Source organism: Corvus brachyrhynchos, unplaced genomic scaffold, assembly GCF_000691975.1.
Source record: "Corvus brachyrhynchos isolate BGI_N302 unplaced genomic scaffold, ASM69197v1 scaffold194, whole genome shotgun sequence".
Lineage (NCBI taxonomy): Eukaryota > Metazoa > Chordata > Aves > Passeriformes > Corvidae > Corvus > Corvus brachyrhynchos.
Window position 1 is genome coordinate 1,389,469 of NW_008237890.1, and position 25,167 is coordinate 1,414,635.

The window sequence follows — 25,167 nt, forward strand, 5'->3', positions numbered from 1 at the left end:
ATAGTCTCTTGGTACAGTAATTTCTGAGTTAATCTATTCTTTTACAAGGGGGATTTATGTATTGTACATTAGTTTATATTTTAATTTTTCTGGGTCCAGTAAAATAATAACTGCAAACAAAATGAAGGAAGAGGATGCAGGCTAGTGCTCTTGTGAAAAGAAATTGAGGCTTTATATTTCATCTGCAACTTGTATCACTTTCCACAAGTTGGATAGTCTGTAGCCATTTCTAATACAGATAATATATATTCAGATTAATGTATTTGAAGTTTTTCAGATACTAGGGTTCTATTAAGAAGTTCCTGTGAATAGAGGTGATCAGAGGCTGTTAATGATGTGTAGGCAGGATTCTTTGACACTGTCTGCCGTTTCGGAATCGTAATTTTGGAAATAGAATACTATGGTATTGAACAGCATGCTTAAATCTTAGCAGAGACTTTCTGAATTCACTTTTAATACAGAGTTTTTTGTCAGAAATTTATTTTTTTTTCACAGGATCACTTGGACATTTGAGTTTTGTGCTTTCTTTTTATCACTGTATATGCTTATATGTGTGTGTATTTCTTTATGAAAAATAATTGGGTTAATTGTTTATTTGTTGTCTATTGGTGTTACTTTTTTTCACTCTCCCTGAAGCCTTTCCCTGTGTATGTCTGACTTCTCATGGAATTAATGCCTTAAAGACATACACTGAGAAATACTAGGGACTGGGGAATCAATCCTAGGAATTGTAACTCAAGCTGCCAGTTCAAGAAAATAAGTGCAGGAGTACAGTCTGGGCTGTATGTCACACTCAACATACTAACAATTTTTACGTAATGAACCTTGGTCTTATACTCAATGCAATATATTAACTTGTGGTAATACTATTCTGTTGTATTTAATACAGTTGTATTTCTGCTCACTTAAGCAATAAAAAAGCAAATTCAGCAGAAGGAGCAAGCATACTAACTTTGCATGCACATTGATTGCTTCCAGAGATTTCTTTCCAGCACTATTTGGTCACGCAACATTAGAAACTGTTTTTAGAGTCAAGTTGACCAAAATTTCCTGTTGCCCTCAATGATGTAATTATAGCATACAGACTGAATTCAGTATGGGGCTCTTTGTATATGTTTTTTAGCATTTTAAGTATGATTCTGAATTTCAAAGTAACTTTGCTTTCATTAGTTTGTAAGATAAGGAAACAGAAAGAGAGAACTTTTGTGAATGGTAACAGTGGCTTCTGCTATGACATAGTATGAAGCCTTGGTTTTTACATTCACTGTGAGCATTCTGTGAGATGTGCTTGATTTGGTATTAGAAGTCAAACCATTTAAGTCTTGTTCAGTAACATCATAAATGGGCTAAGCCTGCTTAAATAGGGGAAAATTACACTTGTAGATGCAGTTACTATTCTATTGTTTCAGAACTTAAAATGGGAGATTTTGCTTGAAGATTTTCACTTACTTCAGAAAGAAATGTTAACTTTTTTTTCCCTTGTGTTGCATGGGAGATAGGTAAGAATTTGGTAACCAATTGATGTTTTATTAATATCTTTATTTATATAAATGTTTATATTTACCATGTTAGTATTACAATTTCCAGTATTGCTTTCCCTCTCATCCTGTTTTGTTGAATGAAGTTTTACTTTTTAAAAATACTTTGCCTTTGTGAGTGTGGGTTAATCAAGTACATAATTTACTTTTTTCATATATCACCATCACTTAGCGCTGAAGAGTCCAGCGCTCTATACCATTTGCAACAGTATCAGTGTGCTAGAAAAATCTGTTTTCTGTCCTTTTCTCTGGTACCTAAATTACTTCTGTTTTGTTTAAGTTCAATTTTTAAGGTACGATTGCCATAATTACAATAAAGTTCTGACGCTTATGAAGCATGTGGTGTTCTGAACACCCCAAGAAACCTTTTATAAAAATGCGGTATAATCTTTAGTCAGTATTTAGGAAAGGGATGTGTTGAAAGGTCAAATAAAAGCTTTTCCTGAATTTCCAGTACTCTTGTCAACTTTGTGGGCCAGCAGCTGATCTCCAGAAATGGCAAGAACTGACAGCTTTGATTATTACCACTGACAGCTCTTGTCCCCTGACATCTTTCATGAGTAGCAGTTATCTGCCTTTTAGTGGACACTTACAAGATCTAAGACTAGCCACTATTTTGATCAAGAGTGGAATACAAACCAGTTCTAACATTTATCCTCATTTGCTGGACAGTGGTACATGTGGTGACCATTGAAGAGTCATGGTTCTCAAGGTGAACCTTGCAGCTCTAACTGTGCAGCTTTCCTAGCTTTAAAATATAGTATTTTACCTCATCAAGGACTGGATAGAATTGCAGTCTTGTATAGAAAGGCATGTATAATTTCTCATTATCAGGCGTGCCAAAATGAAAATGGATTTCTTGCTGCATTAGTGCAGCCTCTCAGTAGCCTTGTCAAGGGTAGCTGCGGAGTTGGTAGGCAAACTAGATGTGACGTTTACCAAGGAGACAGATACCCATTCTGTAGGGTGATCTTTTGGAGCTGAGTTTCTGTTTCTGTAGTTATGGTCCAAAGAGAAACACCAAAAGCATATGACAATATGATCCATAATAAAGGATTAATTCATTGAAGTATTGGTGCAGAGTATTGCCTAGTAAGTTATTCTAGAAATAACTTTCATTTTTCAAATTAAAAAAACCCTAGCCCATAGAATTATCATTGCCTTTGTCAAAATATGAAGCTGATTTGTAAACTATTAGTATTGAAAGTGACTTAATTTTAATACCAAAGGGATTAAAGGGTTTTTGCTAACTGTCTTTTCATGGCTGAGAAGTGTATATCATAAGTATTTTTTAATGTACAAAAAAATTAGACTTAAGAAATTGATTCTTGAAGGAGTTTAGATGCAACTGTTGTCTAGTGTATCAAGTGTTTAGGGGATTTTTGTTCTAGTGATCTGCAGGAACTGTAGCTTGAAGATATAAAATTATAATTCTCATTTGGGCATTGATTTGTCATGAATTTGGATCCGTGAGTCTTCTGTTTTGCATCTTCTGTACTTAACTTATGACTTACATACTTAACTTATGAAGAGGCCTTGGTTCAGTGAAGAACTTCTGGACAATCTTAACTGAATACATTCAAGTAACCTTGTTCCTGAAATTTCACTTGTGTTTTATCCAGAGGAACTTGTGCTGGAATAGTATATTGGCATAGGTTAGATTTGTGCTGCCTGAGAGATACAAAATAACATTAAAATATGTTTTCCTCACTTGGTACTGTTTTTTCTCTTTAGTGTAGCATAAAACAGGAGTATGTTGGTGATTCTGCTTTGTAATACTTCTGAAACACTCTAACAGCATAATAATTATTTATTTGACTGTATAGTATTTGGCAGTATGGTCAATGATGATGCATTTTAATTTCCATAATAAGGAAGTACCACCAAGTAATCCTGTTGCATCTGAGAGACTCATTTTATTAGTAGGCAAGACATGCCTGATAATTGGGGGAAAGCTTTCTCTGTTTTTCCAGTTCTGTAGAGATGCATACCCTGGAAGAGTATGGTGTTTCATTGGTAAATCAGTAAGCATGTATATGGATGGCAATATCGGTTCCTAAAAATTCCAATGTAATTTTAGTTATTGATCAAGTTTTTTCGTGGTAAGTACACTGGCCACAAGCAAATTATATTAGAATGCAAAATATGAATTTTGTTCATAAAAACTGTGAAAAGTTGCATGCAGAAAGGGAATGGAGAAAGCAGCTGCTAATAAGTGCTATGAATTAAAGCTTTTCAATAGAGCAGATATCTGCTAATCTTCATCTTGTAGTCTGGGCTTGTAATGGTTTTATACTGACAACTGTTTTTTGTTGATAGGGTGTGCAGTAGATTCCAGCAGATCTTCTTTTGTTTCTGTTTTGATTTTGCTGAGAACAGATTTATAAATACAGGAGCTGTTCTTTAAATTTACACAGTGCAAAGACAGGTGAAATTACTGGCATTGCTTTAAAATATACAATATATATAAATATCTATACAGTAATGGAAATCATAATACCAATATGCTGTAAATATTTCATGTTGGCAGTTCACACAGATATAAGAACATCTCACTTTCTGTGCCTCCTGTCCACATTTTAAAAAAGTTGCCTGACTAGTGGGTCTCCTTTGAGTTTGGTTTTTGGGCATGGTAAATAGCTGTATTTCTGGAGACATTAGATGGTTCATAGACTTTAGCATCAGTAAGAATGTGTTGTTTGTGCTTCAGCTTAGGTTTGACAATTTTAATCTTAACAGTTATATTCTTCATTCCATATGCACAAAAAAGTTGTGCATATGGAATGCAGCTATTTAGGGAATTCTGTGAATGAAAAATTGATTTTTACTCCTTGTAATTATTGGGTGCCTTTATGATCTAGTGTTTCACGTAGGGAAGTCTTTTGTTGCAGGAATTAGTAAGCAAACAAAAATGGTAATTTTCAAAAATAACAATGCTATAGTTCTGTAAAACTAGTTTTACAGGTCATTTAAATGTAAACTGAATTTCTATGCTATGAGTCCTCAGAGCTTTCTCTAAGTTAGTTTATCAGAATCATAGCAATGTAAATCAAATATATTTTAGTTGCTTTGCAATGTGTTAGAGAGAAAGATTGGGGTCCAGTACAGCCTGAGAGGGTCATTTTACATGTTCCACATATTGAAAATGCATTACAATAGAAATTTTACCTAGTTTAAGTTATGCTATTTAACTGTTTCTTTTACTTGTTCTAATATACTGTGTTAATTTCTCCGCTTCTAACTTATGTGCTACTGCTCACAAGTAAATAAATACCAAGCAACCTTTGAAGCCCTGCTTTTCTCTCCTTTCTTCAACTTCTTAGAACCTTTCAGTTTTTCTTACTCATCCAAAGTATCAGTGGAATCAGTGCTTTGTCCTGCTGTCCATGAAAAATCGTGGTTAGGGTTTTCCCATCCCTCCTTTTCAAAGTTATTGGTAAGATTTTTCCAGCCTTTGCTAGTATTTATACTAATTTTATCTACTGTTTTAAATAGTAGTGGTCCTGTCTGCAGCCAGTCTTAATTACAATGAGATTTTTCTTACTAAGTTCTTATTTGTGACTAACACCAAATCAGAAAGAATGTTTTTGCCAAAGTAATCCTTACTGTCTTAGTGAGTACTACTCACCCTCAGGAAAAGCCTGCTGGCTAAGCCAGTTAATGTAGGAGTACAATACACTCTGACCAGGTTCTTTTAGATATTCTATGTGTGGATGGTTTAGTGAATAATACAGAATTTTCTTATTTGAATATACTTGAAGTCGCATGGGATTTCGATTTAGCAGAGTGATACAGCAATGCACTTAAATCACAGTGAAGATACAACTTACGTTTAGCAAGGTTTTGAATTGTTATATGCAGTTCAGTCACAATACAAGTACAAATTACATTGAGCAAAGTGTAGCAATCACAATACACAGTTCAATCACAATACAAATGTGAATTTCATTATGGAGCTCTAATAGTATACTGAAGGAAAATCAGAGTATCCCAGTATCACATCTTTCAAAGCTGTCAAATTGTCTTTTAAGAATGTTTTCTTGTATGCTGAATTTTTCAGACTTTTCAAAACATTTTGAGATCTGCTACAACTGATGTTTAATACTTTTTTGATATTTAACTTTTTTTTATTAAAGCACCACATTAGTTCTTTTTGGCAGCTAAACCTTATTTGATCCAGGAGCTCTTCAGCTTAACCTCTAGAACTCTGATTCAATATGGTTATCTTTGCATGCAATTTTTATGAGAACCGAAGTATTTATAGCTAATTTGGCAATTAGACTCTCTAACCAAAAAGGCATACATACTTCACTGTACTTTTACTCTATGGTCCCATACAAGAAATGAAGTTTCTTGAACAGTAGAATAAATAAAAAAGTTTTTATTTTCATATTTTGCTATGAAATCTATGTCTTTCATTACTGAAAAAAAAAAAAAGAAAATGTCTGAAACTGAGTTTGCTGATACACTGCTGGAACAGTAAAGTTTTCAAATACAAGTCTTTTTCCCGACTATCTTTTTTTAATTTTTTTTTTTTAAATTTGTATTATTATTATTTCTTCCAGGACATTTGAAACTGTAGATAATGCCTCCCAGGGCTGAGATTATGCTCAACTACCTGAAAAATAACAGATGCTTCTGTGCTCTTCATAGTGGAGAATGCTGCTGTACGAAGCCAGGAAACATCAGTGGAACATAACCCCAAGCAGCAAAATCATTGTTGAGATTGGCAAAAGCAAATTGTACTGTATTAGTGTCTATGGCTTTTCACATCTGCTGAGTTAAATCAGCAAATGCTGGCAACAGCCCATTCTGCAAATGGCCCAAATGTTTTCTGCCTGATAATTTGAGTTTAACTTAGTAAGCAAAAACCATTCAGAGCATTAGCATTGTATGTTGGAGCAAGTTTCCCCACAAACTGTTAAACCAGTAACATTAGTGAAAACAATTCATTCATTCACTTACTCACTTGGAAAGCAGCATAGTGACTGTTTAGAAGTACTTTGCTGTGGAAGGAGTTTCCTTTGTATCAAAACAGGTTCTGGGCTATAATTTTCTTTTTGTCTACACTGTTTGTTTTAATGAATTGTTTCACTTTTCTTAACTATGTGAAGGGGTACAGATGCATATAAATAATCACATTCCTGACAACTGGTATTTCTGAAATTATGTTACAGATATTAATTGATCCTATATAAATACTCTTTTCAGGTATGAATATGATAGCAGGAACTATTATTAAGTTTAGCATTGCTAATCACCTTATACTATCAATAATACTATGGCTGAATTATATGTGTTGTGATTTAAGCCCAGCTGGCATCTAAGCACTACGTAGCTGCTCACTCACTCCCCCACCAACTGGATGGGGGAGAGAATTGGAATATTGTTGTACCACTCACTGTCAGGGTTGCACAAGAAGCAGGAAAGGCCTTGATGCTGTACAAGCACTGTTCAGCAATAACAAAAGCATCTCTATACTATCAATACCATTTTCAGTACAAATCCAAAACACAGCTCCAGAGTAGCTACCATGAAGAAAATTAGTTCTGCTCCAGCCAAAACCAGCACAATATGATACAGTAAGATTTATATCAACTGTTATGCATTTATTTAAAGTCGTAATTGTATCATCAATTGTTTCTGCTTTTCTGTAGGAAAAAAGAGCACTTGGTCTAACCCCTTAGGAAATGAAGTGTTCAACCTAATTATGAATTGTATCTGGTAAAGTAATATTACAAAAAAAGCATTATATTTGCAGTGAAGTAAAAATGACCAGGTGGTTTAGGGGGATTCAAGATCTGTGACCACTGTTACTGGTGACAGTAAGATGTTTTTACATACTTAGAAATAGGTTGCATTACATCATCCAGTTAATACAGTTTTTGACAGATATTAATCCATTTTACGCTTCAGCATGAATGTGTGATATATTTACAGCCAGAAACATAACAGAAGTTACAAGAAATGGACTTCATTCATATAAGAGTGTTTAAAAACCATGTGCATACTAACAGACTTGCAAAATAAGCTTTCCTTGATATTTGTGTGTCTATGTGTTATGCACAAGCATAACACATAGTGAACATAATGAACAGTGCTGTTAATTGAGGTGCAAATATATATTGAATTTCCCTGTCGTGGCTAGCAGGTTCAAATCCTGTATTTTTCTTTTATTCTCTCTGACAGCGGGATGTATTTTGTACTCTAGTTGAGTTGGAGTTTGTATACAAAAGAATACCAAGAATGCTTTATTCACTTCTGCCTTGATTACCTCTTAATTTGAAATGTATATTTCATGCTGAGAAGCTGGAAAAAAAAAAAAGCACATCAGAGTTCACACCAAGGAATTCTGTTGTGCACCTGTGCAGAGTCCTGTTCATGCACTTACTGTCAGCAAATTGTGAGGAAGTGAAAGTGACTTGATCTGAGTTACAGCAGTCATAGAAGTCAAGGTAGATTCCCTAGCTCCATTTCATGTGCTGTGTAAAGAAAATGCCCCCAATAGGCATACATTATGTTTCATATCACTGCATTGGCTGACCTGAATCTTTTGAATTGCCTGTCTTGGGCCGTTGGTAGCTGCTCTTAGAGCAAGGCCAAGTTATCACAATGAAGGTTTGATTGCATAATGGTGCATATCGTAGAGTGTTTTTGGTTGGCAGCATTGCATAAGTGACTATTCATCAAAACTTGCTCTACCAGAACTGAGAGCATTCTTATGCTCTTTCATAACAATGCCAGTATGTAAGATTATGAATGAAACATCATGTTCATAGCTCTTCTTGAAACATTGCATACTGGTCTTATAAAGTAGATGTTTGGGTTTTTTTGTGGGGGCAGTGTATCTATCTCTCACTGTAGGAACAGATGCTTCTACCATTGTTTTTGCAGGTTTTGAGTACTTGCAGTTGGCACTGATAACACAGTTGAAGTAAAAAGTATGCCTGCTTATGACAGTGGAGTTTCTGAGATCTTCCAGTCAGTATGACCACTGCAAATTGTTCTCTGTTCTTATTCTGAGAATCCTCAGTTAAGGTGGATTTTGAATGGAGCCAGCTGGAGGCTGCAGTTGTTTTGTGTCCTTCTAATGATACCTCTGATCAGAGAAACACTGAGCTCATGAGGCCCCTGAATGTCTAGCCTGAAACCGCATGCTTCAGGCATGAGTTAGGAGAGTAAATTTATTTTAGCCTGAGCCACTGATGGCTCTTCAGCTAAACAGTAAGTAATGAAAGGACTAATTAAAGAAAATAAGAGTGAGAAGCACTGGATAAACAGAAAAAAAAGTATCTAAAAGTCCCTCAAGTTTTCCAAGGTGTTTTTGGACATAAATAGGGCATTGGTATCATCAAATGAACAAGGGAAGAAAGGCTATAAACTGTGCCAAGACAGCAGTGTTGGTTACATCAAGTAATTACATACTCTGTGCTTTCTCTCAAACAGTTGGAGAGCTGGTTTGTTTTATTAATTTCCTTGCCTCTTTTGGTTAAGTAGATTCTCAGTTTTTATATACGGTACGTAACTTCTCTGACTATGTGGAAACCAGGTACCTCCACTTGTACTACCAGAGAAGCTTATATAGAAATTCTTCCTCTCACTGATATTGCTGCAAACACACACACACACACACACACACAAATAAAGCACACAGAGTAAAACTGCCCAAGTTCTACTGATGTAGAATATTTACACAGACGATTGCATGTTGTCCCTGGTGGGAAGTTGTTTAAGGCAGCATTGTTGTCATGTTTTGTAATGGGATTGTGTCATCTGTAACTCTTTTTTTTTAAAAACCAATTTCTTTTGACATTTGATTATTTCAGTGTGGCTGTGTGAATGTTAATTATGAGGAGATTAACTAATATTTCTGAAGCTCTTGAAAGATGGTAATTTGGGCTCAAGGTTGCCTAGGAAATTCCTGAGGAGAACTGAAATTCACTAGCCTTACAGTAGTGATAACAGAATATCAGGCAAAGCTTGTAATCCTTAGGAACATCTGCTCTGTTTACTCTTAATTTTGTAACCTGTTAATGAACCATTCCTTTAAGTACTGGATTAGGCAGCCTCCCTCTGAAAGGAGGACGGATATTTTTCCTTTCTTGTTATGGTGGAGAAGAGTGAGAGGTTGCATGGTGTAATATACTAGAGGATCATATTAGAGAGCTTGTGCAGTTCATGCAGAGACAGAAGCCTGCAGTAAGGATCATGGAGAAGAAAGTCACACCTCAAAGGACATAGGAGGACATAGAATTCAGAATTACAGACATTAGAGATCAGAGGCAAATAAATGAGGAGTGTTTGCTTCTAGTCAATAGCTAACTGGAAGTGCTCTAAACATAATGTAAAGGAGAAAATAAATTTATTAAAATAGTGTTAATTTTTATGAGTTTGTGAAAGATAGAGTCTGGTATATATGCATATGATACTTTGTCCCTGGCTTATTTTGGAATGAGGTTCTAAATACAGAACTCTTGAAAGCAACAAAAGTCTGTTAAAAGCCAGCATTATTCTTGTCTCTTGCATTCTTTTCAATTTCTTGGCTGGGAAAGCATTTGTAAAGATCACACAAAAGGGAACTGAAATTATGGAGTTTACATGGAATTAAGATGTAAATACTGTTTTCATTAAAACCAGAACCAATATAGTCGTGAACTCAGCAATATGCTGCAGGCAGTGGAAAGGCAGAGCACGGTGTGAGGGAACTACAGTAATCAACCTAGAATTGGTTCCAGGACTGTAAATCTGAAGATAGATTTTTGAATAAAGAAGAGCATTATAGGCTGAGGTTCTGGGCAAAGGCTTCAGCTATCATGGGGGAATTATTCAGTGGTGATAAGGAGTGGTGCAATCAAAAGTTGTCAGTTTCCAAGTGGATAATAGATAAGGAAGATATTACAAACCTTCACAACAAATTCTGTGTGCCTCTTCGTTTTCTTCATAAGGGAGAATTAAGCTCTGAATTCTCTGTGAGGTCACAGCTATAATGAAAATATTTCAAATAAGGAGTACAAGCCCCTGAAGGAAAATAATGTAAAAGGAAGAATTAAAAAAAAAAAAAAATCTGTAAGGTTTAAGCCACTTGTAAGATGGCTCTTTAAAGGAAAATTTAAATAGGAAGAGAACTAGAGAAATAACTTTCAGAGTTATATGTTTTACAGTTCTTTAAAATTGCAAGCAATAGAAAAAATATGATTGAACAGAATGTTTTTAAGCAAAAACTTTGTTAAACTTTTAACTTAAAAAGTAAGTAATTAAAAAAGTTATTAAGGTAATGCTGGCAATTTATATGTTCATCTTCTCATTGTGTTCAGCTGTTTCTCACTGCTGTTCTTTGGAAGCTAAGTTTTTCACCAGAAAGCTCTGCTGCTAAATACTGACAGCTTTTTTGCAGTTGTTCTCTTTGTGCCCTCCTACCCAGATTATTGGCAAATGTTTATTGAATTGACATTAGTTCTTTTGAGAAACTGTAAAAATGAATTAAAAATCACATGCAGGATGTATTTATTAATTTGTTTTTATTACATTTGGCTTGCTTCTAGACAAATATTTTAGTTGATATTTTATTCAACACTGATAAAAATGTTGCCAACTTTATTGTGCTTTTGTAGCAATGTGTGACAATTTATCATAGGAGACCCATAAAGCCTCTGCTTTTTCATAAAGTGGAGAAAGCAATCATGGGAACGTGATGAATCAGCTTAATGTACTTAAATGTTTCTCTGTGTTGGGGTTTTGGTCTTGTGAAGTAAACAGTTTTTCTTAGATACATCATTAGAAAAGGACTGTATGCTATAGACCATTTTTGTTATCTGAAAGTTTTATTCAAAACTTTCCATATTTTCCGTTCCACATTCACATTATAATTATTCTGATTGACACCTACGTGCCTTCTCACTTTGTGAATGATTTAATAGACACTGCCTCAATGATCAAGCATGTCTGTCTCTCTACTTTTTAGATCTGATTGTTCCCCATTACACTCTGGCTATAATGTTTGCCTTTTTTTCCCCCTTTGGAAAATAAGTGTCACTCTCCATGAAGAGTTTGTGAGGTGCGATCCTGTGTGAATGGAGTGATTTGTCAGGTGCTGCTGCCAGGATGCAATGTGTTCCATCCATAGGGAATTTAGGGCAGAGTGCACAGAGGGAGAGGGGATAAAGTTTGGAGGGAGTAAGGAAACAGTGGGGAGTAAGGAGACATAATGTTGTTGATGTGAATGCCAATTGTAAGTAGTAGAGCTACTTTCCTATGCTGTAGGTGAAGCAATCAGCTCATGACATGGATGTCAAAGCACTTAATTGTGGGTTTTTCCTGTCTCGACATTCTTTTAGACTTCTGCACCGGTATTTGCACACAGACTTCTTGTAACATTGTTTGATTGTCTTCGTTAGCACATGACAGATTAATTGTTGTTTATCTCCATTCCATGACTACAATATAACCATTGTTTACTTTCTTTTAGAACTGCCTGAGACTACCTTAATTGAAGAGAAAGTTCAAGAGTCAGAGGCATGGGCCAGGCCTCTGGTCTACCTGTGGCAGACAAGACAACCCAATTTCAATGCTGAAAAAGAATACAATGCAGCTTGTGCAAAAAAGGAGCCTCACTGTGCCATTTGCACTCTTCTCATGCCATACTATAAGGTAAGCAAGGTTCTCACAGCTCCGTTTCTGGATGAAGTGTGAAATTGCTGCCTGGCTACTTAATTTTCAGGAAATTATAAAAAAGAGACACACATTTCATTTTTAAGAGAGGTAAATAAACTCACTACTGTTAAAGTTAGAACGGGTACTTTGTTCACCTGCATCTACCCTTGGCTGCAGACAATGTATGCCTTCTACTACCATTTATGCAGGGTTAGTGTGTGTAGATTTTCCCTTGAAATTACACTTTTTGATAGTGAAACCAAATAGGTTTGTATCTTTTAGCTATTTCCTTATTTATCCATCTCCAAATGCTTTTTATCAGAGCCTCTTATGCTGCCTTCCTTCAGTGTTGAGGAAATACGTGTTCTCACAGTACTCAGGCCTTGACAGGAAAAATAATCCCTTGGAAGCAGTCTAATGCAGAGCACTGATACTGTCTTGTGGAATTACTGTGTTAAATAGCAACTAAAAATGGTATTGCAGTACTGTGTTGCTAATTCTGAAGCTGCTAAACTGGAATTTCCTCAGCATGGGAACCAGGAGAAAAGCCTTTCTTGCACTGGATCCAGTGAACACTGCTGCAATAACGCTGGTTTGCAGTCTGAGTGCTATTCTAGATGTTACAGTTATTTGGAGCAATTAAGGTACAATGTGATAAATACCTAGAAGCAGTTAATTTTCTCATGAAACTGTTACACTTAGTACAAAGGTTGGGAGGGGTGGAATAGTTCCATCATTGTCAAAAGGAAGAGTAAGACTCTCTTTTACGTAAATAAAATTTTATTTATTTTCCAGCCAGACAATCATGATGAAGAAAGTCCTATTTTCAGTGAAGCAAACTCAGCAGAAACATTGATGGCAGAAAATGAGAAGACTAAACCTCTTATTCCAGAGATGTGTTTTATTTATAGTGAAGAAAACACTGAAAACTATCCATCAAATGCCTTTGTGGAAGAAGATGGAACAAGTATTCTGGTTTCATGTGCAAAGTGTTGCGTACGGGTTCATGCAAGTAAATAATCTAATTGTTCTGTTGGCAGAAATGCAATTTCAAATTTTGCTTTATTGATAAATAATAGTTAGCTAGGCTTCTTGCATGTCTTTAAAAGTACTTGAAAAACATTTCCATTTGTAATGCTTCAATCACTGGGTAATTCTTTTTGAAAACTATATTACATTTTCTGTAACTTCTTCATGGTTGCTGTGAAAATATTGAAGAATTAACTTTCTTGTAAACTTTCAATAATCGCAAACTTCTGATTCTTTTTTCTGTTCTGAGTGATTTAATTACTCTTTTGCTTCTCTATTTTAAATCACTGTGCAATGCTAGTATGTCCTTATTAAGTAGTTAAAGTGAAATTCTCCTGGAGGACTTGTGAATATTGCTATTAAATTTGGGGATGCAGTATTTTCCTTCACTTAGCATTCTTTTTCATTGCAAGAGTAACTGATGAATGCATGGATTTTTCTGCAGTATCTTCTAAGGACTGTAGAACTGTAATAGTAAAGTCTAAGAAGCCAATGAGATATTTGGAGATGTGGTATATTTGCACAGAATAAATGTCAGTACATTATGTCAGTACATCAAATTTTTACTTCAGGGAGAGTTGGTGATATGATACTGCACTGACAAAAATAAGAAATCCATTCTGATTTGGTTTTTGGGTGCTTGGGAATTTTGTTGTTTGGTTTTGTTTGCTGGGGTTTTTGTTTTGTTTTGTTTTTCTTGTGGGGATTTTTGTGTGTTCTTCTTTTTTTTTTCAGTTTTGGGAAGATATATTTCATAGAGTATGAAATTAGAAGTAAGCCTAGATTGTAAAAGTCTCCTTTTTCACAGGACAGGCATGTGTTTTACTAAGGTTTATGTATAATCGAATTGTATGACATCATTTATAGAAAGGAAGAATATGATAATCAATCCAGCTCTCTTATTTTAGGTTGCTATGGTGTTCCTTCTCATGAAATCCATAATGAGTGGTTGTGTTCTCGATGCAGAGAAAAAGCCTGGACAGCTGTAAGTTTCACTCGTTGTTTAGCTATTTAACACACTAGATATTAAGGGAAAAAAAAAAAGGTAGCATGTGCATTAATTCATGTGGAATGCAGCCTGCGTATTTTTTCTGATCACACTTCCTGGGGAAAAACTATTTATTAAATATGAGTAGATTTCAGTGTAAAATGTAATGGCATTTTGATAGACAAACTTGGAGCAGTTTCGTAGACCCATGAAAAGAATTGGCTAACGGGGTATAGTTTTGTGAAAAACATTGTTCAAGCAAACAACTGAAAATTAAAATGCATATAAAAGACAGAAAAAGTGAGATATCTCCTAAATAGTTACAACCTGATTTTCATCTTTCATTGGTTACCAGAATACCCTGTTACAGCTTCCTTTTCAGACAGTCATGCATTTGAGGATCTTCTGAAATGCTTTTGTGACTCCTGTTCTAGATTCAGGGGAGTATCAAGGGGAAAAGTGTAAGTTGTTGTTATGAGCTCAGAATTTAATTATTAGTTAAACAAGCAGGGTTAGAAACCCGCTATTCTATCAAAAATTAAAAAATGTTAACTTCTTTGAGGGAAATTACTGCTATGATGGCAAGTATGAGAGTTCTAAGGAGAATATCATTATTAATAAAATACCATGTATGACTAAATCACATACTTTTTGTTAAAAACACTGAAAAATTTAAGATGTTGCCTTGGGACCTGATGTTAACTGCAATACAAAAATAACACATTTTGAGTGGAAATTAGGAGTCTTTGTCTTTTGACTATAGTACGTTTTTTAAAAGCAAAGTCACTAAAAAAACTGTAAAACAAAATCTAGTCTTAAAATTTGAATTATGTGTTGTAGAAAGGATTCAAAAATTCTTCTGAGGTTTTAAGGTTACAAATATTCTCGAAGTGGACATTTAGATGGCAGCAGTTAAGGGGATAAGAACAGTAGTGAAGTGTCTGATGACTCATTTACGTTCACTATGGGTCAATTAAGGGGGAAGCTTGGTAGTATGATAGAGGAAGGAAACTATTGGTGAGAAGATTAAAACTTGTCTGGAATTGTTCTTTGGTGGCTTTTAGGGGAAAAATTAACACCTGTGAAAAACATTAATTTGAGAAGAATTATTCACATTTGACTGAATAAGTTTGGGATTATTCTCTTATGATGTATGTATGTTTCTGAAAAGAAGGAAAATCTGAATTCTAGAGGAAGTACTTTTTTAGCCAAATTATTTGAGATGAGATGAAGCAGTGAAAGAGATATCAAAACCATATGGGAAATGGCTGAATGAAAATTTTATGTGATGAGGTTTTAGAACTGGATTTTGCACAAGCATACTCTAGAAACTGGAGAGAAGGCCCAGTGTATTTCTGTATCTCTAATCTTTCTGTAGCTCTATTTTGGTAACCTGAGTGAAATGAATTTGTACCCCAAGAGAGTCCTTCATTCGGACATGCTTGTAGAATAATGTTCCATTCTTAATGCCTTAAGTCATCATTAAGTTTGGAAAGTTTTAATGAAATATTGAAGATTGAATAGATGTCTAGACTTAGTATTATGTTTACTTACAAACTTGTCCTTTTGTCTGCTGTCTTATAGTCTTTGTGATTACGTCATTCACATATAAATGTGAACTGTTCATTTTCATCTGAAAGACATGGGAGTAATAGGTAGTAGGCATCTGTTACCCAAGTTAGATAGCAGAAATCCAGCTGTTTCAAGGATATGAATAATGGTTTGTTAAATACTTTCACGTGAATGATACTGAATTCACTTTTTAAATAATAGGTTGTTTCAAAAATCTCGACATGCAGATGTTGCACTAATAGTAATCTCAGAGCTATTAGTGATTACAAGAGTTTGTAGAGCTTAGGTGAGGTGACATCAGCCTGGAAAATTTCTTGTTATGTTTTAAAAAGATGTGAAATGGGTGATTGAAGGAACTGGGTGGCAGTCAGCCTATCTCAGATACCAAGAAAAATACTGACCAATTGCGGAATCTATCAATTTTTAACAGCCTAAACAATAACAGAATATGAAGAGATACCTATTTAAGAACAGGCCACTGATTTTTTTGCTGTGACAGACCATGGGAGTAAGGAATAAGCAAAAAATTTAATGCATCCTAACTTACAGATGGTTTTGATGGTGCTTTAAATTCTGATATTGAAGTGGCAGAAGAGAGATGATGAAAATAATAGTTGCCAAACACATAGCAATATGGATTTGCTCTTTACCCTTAATATCTCAGACCACCAGCCATCATTGTCATAAGACTTTTAAAATCATTAGGAGAATAAATTTCTGGGCATTATTTGCTGATTGCTTTTCATGTTGTTACGAAGCATTTGTGGAAATCTAGACTGGTCTACTTTAAGCTGTTTAAGATGATTGCACAGGAGATGGGGGAATTAACGTAATGTTAAGCTACCGAAGTGTTAAACTATATTGAAAAATAAATCATATGGAGTTCAACAGAGACAGAGTACTTAGGAGTTGTCAGCTATGAACACATAATATGGCAGACTCTACCTAAGCAATAGTTCCTGTTGGCAGCTGCAGTTGTGACCACTTTAGTCACAAACTGAACATGCCATCAGTTCTGTAGAATCTGAAATACCGCACGAGGATGCTTAAGCTTTGTACTAGAAGCAAAGCCTAGAAAAAAACATGAAACAATCTTTCTGCTCTCTTCAGCTTTGGTGAGAGTCCAGCTGAAGAACTGTGTCTTAAGAGTGGATATACAATGTTCAAAAAACCATGATGGAAGAAAACAAATGTTACAACTGAAATTGCAATAAAGTAAAAGTCTTTTTATCATTCCTTGAGGGACGATTGAAAAGATTTAAGCTTCTTAGTATAGCCAGGGGAAGGCAGAAAGAAAAAAGTCGTATTCTGCCATGTAAAATTATATGTGTATGACTAAGAGTAACATAAGCAATTGCCATTCTGAAATTTTTTCTTCTTGTGTCTAATCAAATTGTCTCCAGGAATAACTTGTACCCATTACCCCTCATATTTTCCATGTGACTTCCTTGTAAGAAAGGGAATCTCCACCTTGTGTTTTAGGGACAAGATGACTTGCAGAGGTTTTAAGCTGCATCAGCAGAAGTTAATATTAATACCAGGATATTTTATTAATTTTTATTTCTAAAACTAGTGAACTACAGGACTAGGATATGTAGAGATTTTATAGAAGCTACTCCTTTAAAATTTTTAAAAATATGTTGTGGAAACATTTTTCAGGAACAGTTGAAGAAGACTTGATTGTGCCTTGAGGCAGAAGGATTAAATAGACATTGAATTTTGTTTTTTCAATAGTTCTCTTCTGCTTGTTTGGACAGTATTATTCATTGCAAGCAATGTGGTTGTGGTTGTCTTTGGAGAAAAATTTATTAGTTTGATATCTAACTTAAATATCCTAGTATATTTTTGCTTCTGTGGAACCTCAGTCCTGACATCAGCATGATAATAATTGCTGATCCTTATTTCATCCTGTTTGTCAATTTAGGATAATGTTTCTGTCCCTTCAGAGTTTGGACTATAACCTTAAATTATACTAACTGCTTTCACTTCAAAATATTGCAATACTTCCATCTAATGTTAGAATTATACTTAAGGTATATATTATATTATAAGTTATTGAGGTAACACAGTTGTCTTTTAACCAATCTTCTGTACATTAAAAATGACAAGTTAATTAAATATACTGCTATCCCTAAGTACTACTTTCCCTTTTAAAAATCAGCAATTCAAGTTAGCTGTACCAACCTGCAGCCTAAAGTTTTATGCTTCCTTTGAATTAAATGTTTATGTTTCTTTTATGAATCAATTTTTAAATTTTTATCATTTTTTCATATAATCAAAGAATAACAGGTTGGAAGGGGACCTTAAGAATCATCTGGTCCAACCTTTCTTGGCAAAAGCACAGTCTAGAGAAGATGGCCCAACACCCTGTTCAGATGAATTTTAAGCGTTCAACACAGAGAAACTCACCAATTCTCTGGGGAGATTACTGCAGTAGTTCTCACTGTGAAATTTTTTCTTCTTGTGTCTAATCAGATTGTCTCCAGGAATAACTTGTACCCATTACCCCTCATATTTTCCATGTGACTCCTTGTAAGAAAGAGAATCTCCATCTTCTTCGTAGCCACCCTTTAGATACTGGAACCTGATGATCAAGTCTCCTGTAAGCCTTCTTTACTCATGGCCAAACAAACGCAGTTCTCTCAGCTTTTCCACATTTGGCAGGCTTCCCAGTCCTTTGGTCACCTATATGGCCTGTCTCTGGACCTCTCTAGCCTGTCCACACCTTTTTTGACCAAAACTGAACACAGAGTGTGTTTTCTATATCTGTTGTTCTGCATCTAATATTTTAATTGTATTTTAAATTGCTGTGTAGTACCATAAATCTCTCTGGAGAGGGAGATGAAATTAGAGGAAACTCTTTATTTGCATGACCTTTTTTTTTACTGTAGGGAATATAGAGTGAATGTATTTTACATTCCAACTGATACAGTTCAGACTTCAAGTTTCTACATGAATTAAATAAAAAAATAGTATTCATCTAAATTTTTGTTCCGGATAGTCATTCCTAAAAAACTGCACCTGTTGCAGAACATCTGAAACAGATTTGGCCCTCTGTGGGATTATATATACACGTGCCTTCCAAAACTTAAGTTTTTTGTATCAGAAAAGTGCACAAAAATGGGAAGATTTAATTATTAGGAAATACCTACTCCCTGAAACTCCAGCTTCCTGGATGTTTGAAATTGTTTTCCTTACACTTCATGTTGATTCCTAGAAGAAGGATATTTAGCTGAAGATGACCCATCTGAGAAATTCCCTTCTGGCTAAGGCACTAAATCATGAAGAGAAGGTTGATTGGAAAACAAGGAGAAAGAAAGTTTGATGCAATGAAGAATATAATGGAAGTTATGAAACATTGGTACAACCTTGTTTCAGAGTTTATTTCTTAGGAGGGAAAATTCCTTCTCATTCCTCTGCTTACACAAAGTTATTTTAAATTCTGTTAATTTATACTTTCTTAAAATCACAGCAGTTATGTTAACTTTATGGAAAATTTGGTCTCTATTAGGCTTCTGTATATCAGCATGACTGTGCAGAGCAATGAAGCTGACAGCACTGTTGGAATGAGAGTTGTCTTAATAGCTGAATCAAGCTTTATTATGTGTGGATCCCAACTATGAACATCATTAAAATATGGAAATAGAAAAATGTCTTTGTGGATTTAGGTTGACAGAGCCAGACTTTTCCTTGATGGCTATTCCATTTTATATTATCAGAGGAAACAGATTTTGAGATTCAGAAGCATACTGTTTTCTTTTAGTTTAGGCTTCTCTAAGTAGCTGAAATAGTATGCTTTACAACACTTTATGTCAAATTTTCACCCTCTATGATATACCTGCATTCATAATATATAATACATCTTTATATTCTATTAGGCAGTAGGTCCTGTTTGATAACAGTTATTGACAAAAGAGAAGAGTGATACGGAATTGTCTATGCTAATGGACAAAAATAGCCATAAATCAATCCCCCAAAACAATTTTAAAAAATCAAATAATATTAAATAAGTCATCTGCATGAATCCTGAAAGTGTAACTGTATTCATACAAAGTGCCTTGATTGAGAACAAATGCCTCATTAATCTTAAATGCTTCAGCTAGAAAAAGTTAGTGAAGTCAGGAAGAATAATGACTGGCATTATAGAGAATGCAACGTACTGTACAATGAGCAAAGATGTGGTCACCTAATAGCTATAATACATAAACATGGAGTACCTTTGTTATTTAGAGGACAAAGGATTTGGGACAGGAAAGAGATAGAAAGAAGAGCAAGTACGAGAATAGGTAAATACACTTCAGTGGCTTGCTTCATAATCAGGTAGCTGTTCATAACGCTACTAAGGGAGCTGCATGACTTTTCACAAGTGATTCTTACATTGTTCTCCACAGCACTACAGAAACTGTTAAGTACCTAATCTGGTTAGCTGGCACTGATTTTGAGAACAGATCCTATGTTTAAATAGCTTAGCAGAATTTCTTTTTCTATAGATGAGCTTTTTCGTGCTTTTTATATTACGTATTGATAATCAGTCTTTGGGTTTATTTGCATTTTATGATTAGAGTAGCCCTTTATGTAACTTGAAGGATTTTAGTTTCTTTTTCCCAAAGGCATCAGAAAAGTGGCATGTAAGAGCATTCCACATTCCAGCTCAGAAACTGCCCTATTTCACTCTACTGAAAATAATTTTGAATGTTCTTTTTGTAGTGGTGCCTTTCTCACTGATACTGAGTCAGCATTTCCATTATAAGCTGCTGTTTTCAGAGCCTGGTAACTGCCAAAATTAACTCAATACATGTGAGTTGGTTATACAGTGTCTTAATTTTCAGCCTGATTTTTCTACCAAGCTTTAAATGCATTTGAATATTGTTAATAAAAGAAACTATTGGACAGGAAAATCTGGCTATAATAGAAAAAGTAAAAACTGAAATGCTTCTGTGGTTTTTTTGTTTCCAGAAAAATAAAACCTGATGATTATTTAGAAAAATACTTATTTAAAAAAATTTATTTAATCTGTATTTTCACAAACCTTCTCTGCAAAACAGTTGCCTTACTGGGAGAATTACTTGTAAATGCTGATGGTAACCATGTATGGACTCAGATGTGGGGAGCATTATATTTCTTTCTGATTTTGGTATTATACTAGTAACAGTATATTTATTGCTTACAAAACTCAATCTTTGAAATAACATACTTTAACAGGTTTGTAAATATGGGGTTTCTCTGATGCTGTCACAGAAACCAAATTGAAGACCATTAAACTCAGAAAATATGTTTTTAATGTAAGTGCCATAAGGCTCAAACCCAAAGCCCTTTTTGACCTTTCAGTCCCTTCATCGGAGTTTGCCAAGTCAAGCTTTGCTACTGATACCCATGTCAAAGGGCTTGACAGCTTTGGTCACCTCCAACTGTGTGGGTATTCTCATATTACAAGGAAGGGATTCCCTGCAGGGTGAATTATGATTTCAGTCAGATGCACTTTTGAATCTGGCCCTGCTTGGAGATGGCATTGGACCAGAAAAACTCCCTCAATCTCATCCGATCTTAATTTATCCTCAAAGACCATATCTAATCTCTAGAGGTACTGCTGCAAAGTCATTTGAGAAGAAACATGCTAAAAATAGCCAGTAGCAGGATATCCTGACCTGCCCAGCTGGTGCTATGCTGCTTTCTTAAAGACACAGATCTTCTTCTAAAGATACTCAGGTTTAAATCTAATATTTGCTGTCCATAATAATTGGAATAAGCTTACGTATTTTTAATCATAGTATGTATATATTAGATACACCATCAGTCCTGTTTTGTTTGCTAAGCATTTAGTCTCAGCGTTCACAGTATCATAGAATGGTTGAAAGGGACCTTAAAGATAATTTAGTCCAACACCCTGCCATGGACAGAGTCCTTCACTAGACCAAGTTGCCAGGGCCACATCCAGTCTGACCTTGAACATTTCCAGGAATGTCTGGAGTTTCCAGGAATATCTACAGCTTCTCTGGGCAACCTGTCCCAGTGTCCCACCACCCTCATAATCAAGAATTTCTTTCTTATGTCTAGGTTAGATAAGAATTTCCTTCTTATATCTAACCTAGACCCACCTGCTTTCAGTTCAAAGCCTCATCTTACCATCTTTCTTGTAGCCCCTTTAGGTACTGGAAGGTGTTATAAGGTCTCCCTGAAGTGTTCTCTTCTCCAGGCTGAATAACCCCAACTCTCTCAGCTTGTCTTCGCAGCAGAGGTGCTCCAGCCTCCTGATCTTTTTCTTGGCCTTCCTGTGGACCCACTTCAGTAGGTTGATGTCATTCTTTTGTTGGGGTCCCATAGCTGGATGCAGAACTCTGGATGGGGTCTCTTGGAGGGGCAGATCACTTCCATTGATGTGCTGGCCACATTACTTGTGATGCAAGCCAGGATGTGGTTGGCTTTCTGGGTTGTGAGCCAGCTCACACTGAGCTTCCTGTCAACCAACAGCTCCAACTCTTTCTCACCAGGGCTAGTCTTGATCAATTCTCCACCCAGCCTGTATTTGTGCTTGGAATTTCCCCAGGTGTTTTCCTCTGTGTAAAAGGGATTTTTGCAGTCTCTATATTTTGCAGGAAGAATGATCTGGTTTGTATTCTCAATGGCTTACATATTAATGTTTTTAAAAAGTTAATCTCATTCCTTTTGACTCCTCTTCAAAGGAGAAAATGTAATCTTTCTTGTTCAATTGCCTGGGAACAGTTGCTCTTTCTACTATAAGTATTTTCTACATCTGAGTGACCAATAACCACTATGACATAAAATCCTTCATATTCAGGGATCTAATAGTCTCCATTTCATACTTTATGGATGTGTTTTACTTTGTACGCATTCTAGGGAGAAAGGACGCATAGTACCCACCCCTGTCAAATGTGAGGGCTATTTTTACTCCAGTTACCTGAATGAGTATTTTGATTCTCATTTCAGTCTCAGCCTGAGTTCTCATTCCTTCTCTGGCTGTGGAATTCTCTCCATATTCCCATTTTCCATCTCACCTCTCTTTCCTGTCCTTTTAAAAGTCTTCTTATCCAAGCCAGCTCTCTCCTGCTCTTTGCATTCTTGGAGATTACTGTTAATAATGCTATGCACATTGTAGTTAAACACTACGTGCTCTTTATACTGTTGCTTTAGATTGGCATGATATGGGAGCTGCAACTGCAAGGAAATTTTTGGCTATCCCTAAACCAAGGGCAGGGTAGACTGAATGTTTGCAGGATTAGGTTACTAAAATGTGGAAATTAAGTACCTGATGATTTATAAACTTTAAATTCCCAAAGGTGGATGTCTTGAACAAACTTGGATGCATCTGAAAGAGTAAAATGTTCATCTGTGAAAGAAGTGTGGCCACCTTCTATTTTCAAGAACTTACTTTAAGCTTGCAGCCAAAGATCTTTCTACGTGTTAAATAAATTTTAGCCTGTGGTGGATATCTCTTTTATGGATTTACTCAGCCTCCATAATCAGTGTGAAGTTTAATCACTTACAGTACAAATGAAGGTTGTGAGTTATACTGGTAGCATCTAGCAACTCTGTTAAGAATGATGCTCCTTGTCAGGAAACAGAATCTTTTACAAGATGAAGATCAATTTTTCTGCAGTTTATTATTTTTTGCAAATATTTTGTCATTAAAAAAAGGAAGCTTATCTCTGAAGCTAATAGCTTGAAGTGGATACAATAGTGGACTTCGAATTGAAATTCAATAATTTCAAAAGCTATTTTCCAAGTGAAAATTATTCCCTTGGTGTAGAAAGATTAACATATTCATTAGCAGACCATTTCTGAAAACAGTATTTTCAAATGTGTCAAAAGAAACACCAACCTATTTCTCTTTACACAAGTATAAATACAAATATAAATGAGCTGGGAAAATGAGATAACTAAAATGCAGCAATGCTGTATCCAAATGCACATCTGTGTTAATACTACTAGGAGTGTCACCTTGGGCATTACAATGCAATTGAGAGAAAAGATGGAAGACTAAGGATATCTATTTTCAGTTCAAAGGTTTCTATCTAAAAAGGCAACCTGAATGGCTTGGAAGAAAACAAAATATGTTTAACAGCCATAGCCCTACAATTTGTATCTGTTTGGCTTAGCTTTGGCAGAGTTGAACATTAGATGCCTGTTTTAATTAGTTTCTTTTAAAGGAGGGTACTAAGTAGGTATTATTGTGACACAGCTTTGGAGCAGTTGACTCTTAAAACTGTTCTGACCTCTTATTAGAAATATTTCAGGGGAAAAAACCAAACCCAATACCTTTCCTAACCATTTTTCTTAGGTTTTTAGATACTAGTTAAAGTCAACTGACAGGGAAAATAGCTGATGAAAAAAAGGGTGGAAATACATTATTTACTGAACAGTAGTATCCTACTTGGTGCTTAAGACATTATCAAGGGGTAGTGACTTTAAATTGTTAGAGGGTTTAGATTAGATGTAAGGAAGAAATTCTTTGAGGCTGACCAGAAAAGTTGTGGATGCCCCGTCCCTGGAAGTGTTCAAAGCCGGGTTGGATGGGGCTCTGAGCAAACTGGTCTAGTGAAAGGTGTCCCTGCTCATTGTGGGAGAGTTGGACTACATGATCTCTAATGTTCTTTCCAACCCAAACTATTCTATAATCAACACTTGCAATGCTTCAAATCACTAGCCAAAATGTATTGAAATTACTTGAAAATATTATTTCAGGTAAAATCACTGCTAAATAAAGCTGTGACAATAAAGCTACCACAATGACTTGTTACATGAATGATAATAATATATTAGTAAAGTTGCATTTTGTTTAGTTTTTGGGATCACAAATTAGGAAAATTAAGTGTATCTTATATGTAATAGATACTGCAATGTGTGCTTAGTGCCAAGCATTTGCATTTTCCTTGATATCTAAGTATTGTTTCTACATATAAAGGTTTAAAACTGCAGGTTACATAGAACAGTAAGATGTGTTATGAGAATTAAACTGAAGTCTGTTCTAGTCTGTTATCCTCTCTTTCACAACAAGAAATTAACACCTGGTGAAGAATATGTGTCTTGAACAGGCATTCCTAATGCTTTCTCAGTCTCCTACAATGTGGAAATAAGAAATTGTCTTAGCCAAAGGCAGTATCTTTCTATTTACTTAGTAATAAGTAATCTTTGTTGGATTTCTTTTTCATGAACTTACGCAGCTTCTTTTTCAACTAGTGTAAAATTTTAGCATCCACATCTGGCAAACAGACACATACTGTGGGAAGAATCTTTCTGGTTTTTGTTTGTTTGTTTTGAATCTGCTGCTAGTTTCCTTCAATAGCAACTACCTTCTTATTGGAGTACCTAGTCAAGCCCTTTTTGAAGTCTCATTTTTTTAGTTGCATCTGTCAAACATTCAAAAGTATTTTT

The 25,167-nt window shown here is 35.3% G+C and overlaps 1 protein-coding gene across 7 annotated transcripts in view; it reads left to right on the forward strand.

Moving 5' to 3' along the window:
* KDM4C (lysine demethylase 4C) overlaps positions 1–25,167 on the forward strand; it is a 280,048-nt gene that overhangs the window by 125,974 nt on the left and 128,907 nt on the right. For all 7 annotated transcript variants that reach the window (XR_001861543.1, XM_017732833.1, XM_017732834.1 and 4 more), the window contains exons 12-14: positions 12,004–12,185; positions 12,984–13,200; positions 14,126–14,202. Coding sequence is in view for 6 of the 7 variants with exons in the window: in XM_017732833.1 (XP_017588322.1) it covers positions 12,004–12,185; positions 12,984–13,200; positions 14,126–14,202 (476 nt within the window). In the remaining variant the exon portion in view is untranslated. The remainder of the gene's footprint in view (positions 1–12,003; positions 12,186–12,983; positions 13,201–14,125; positions 14,203–25,167) is intronic.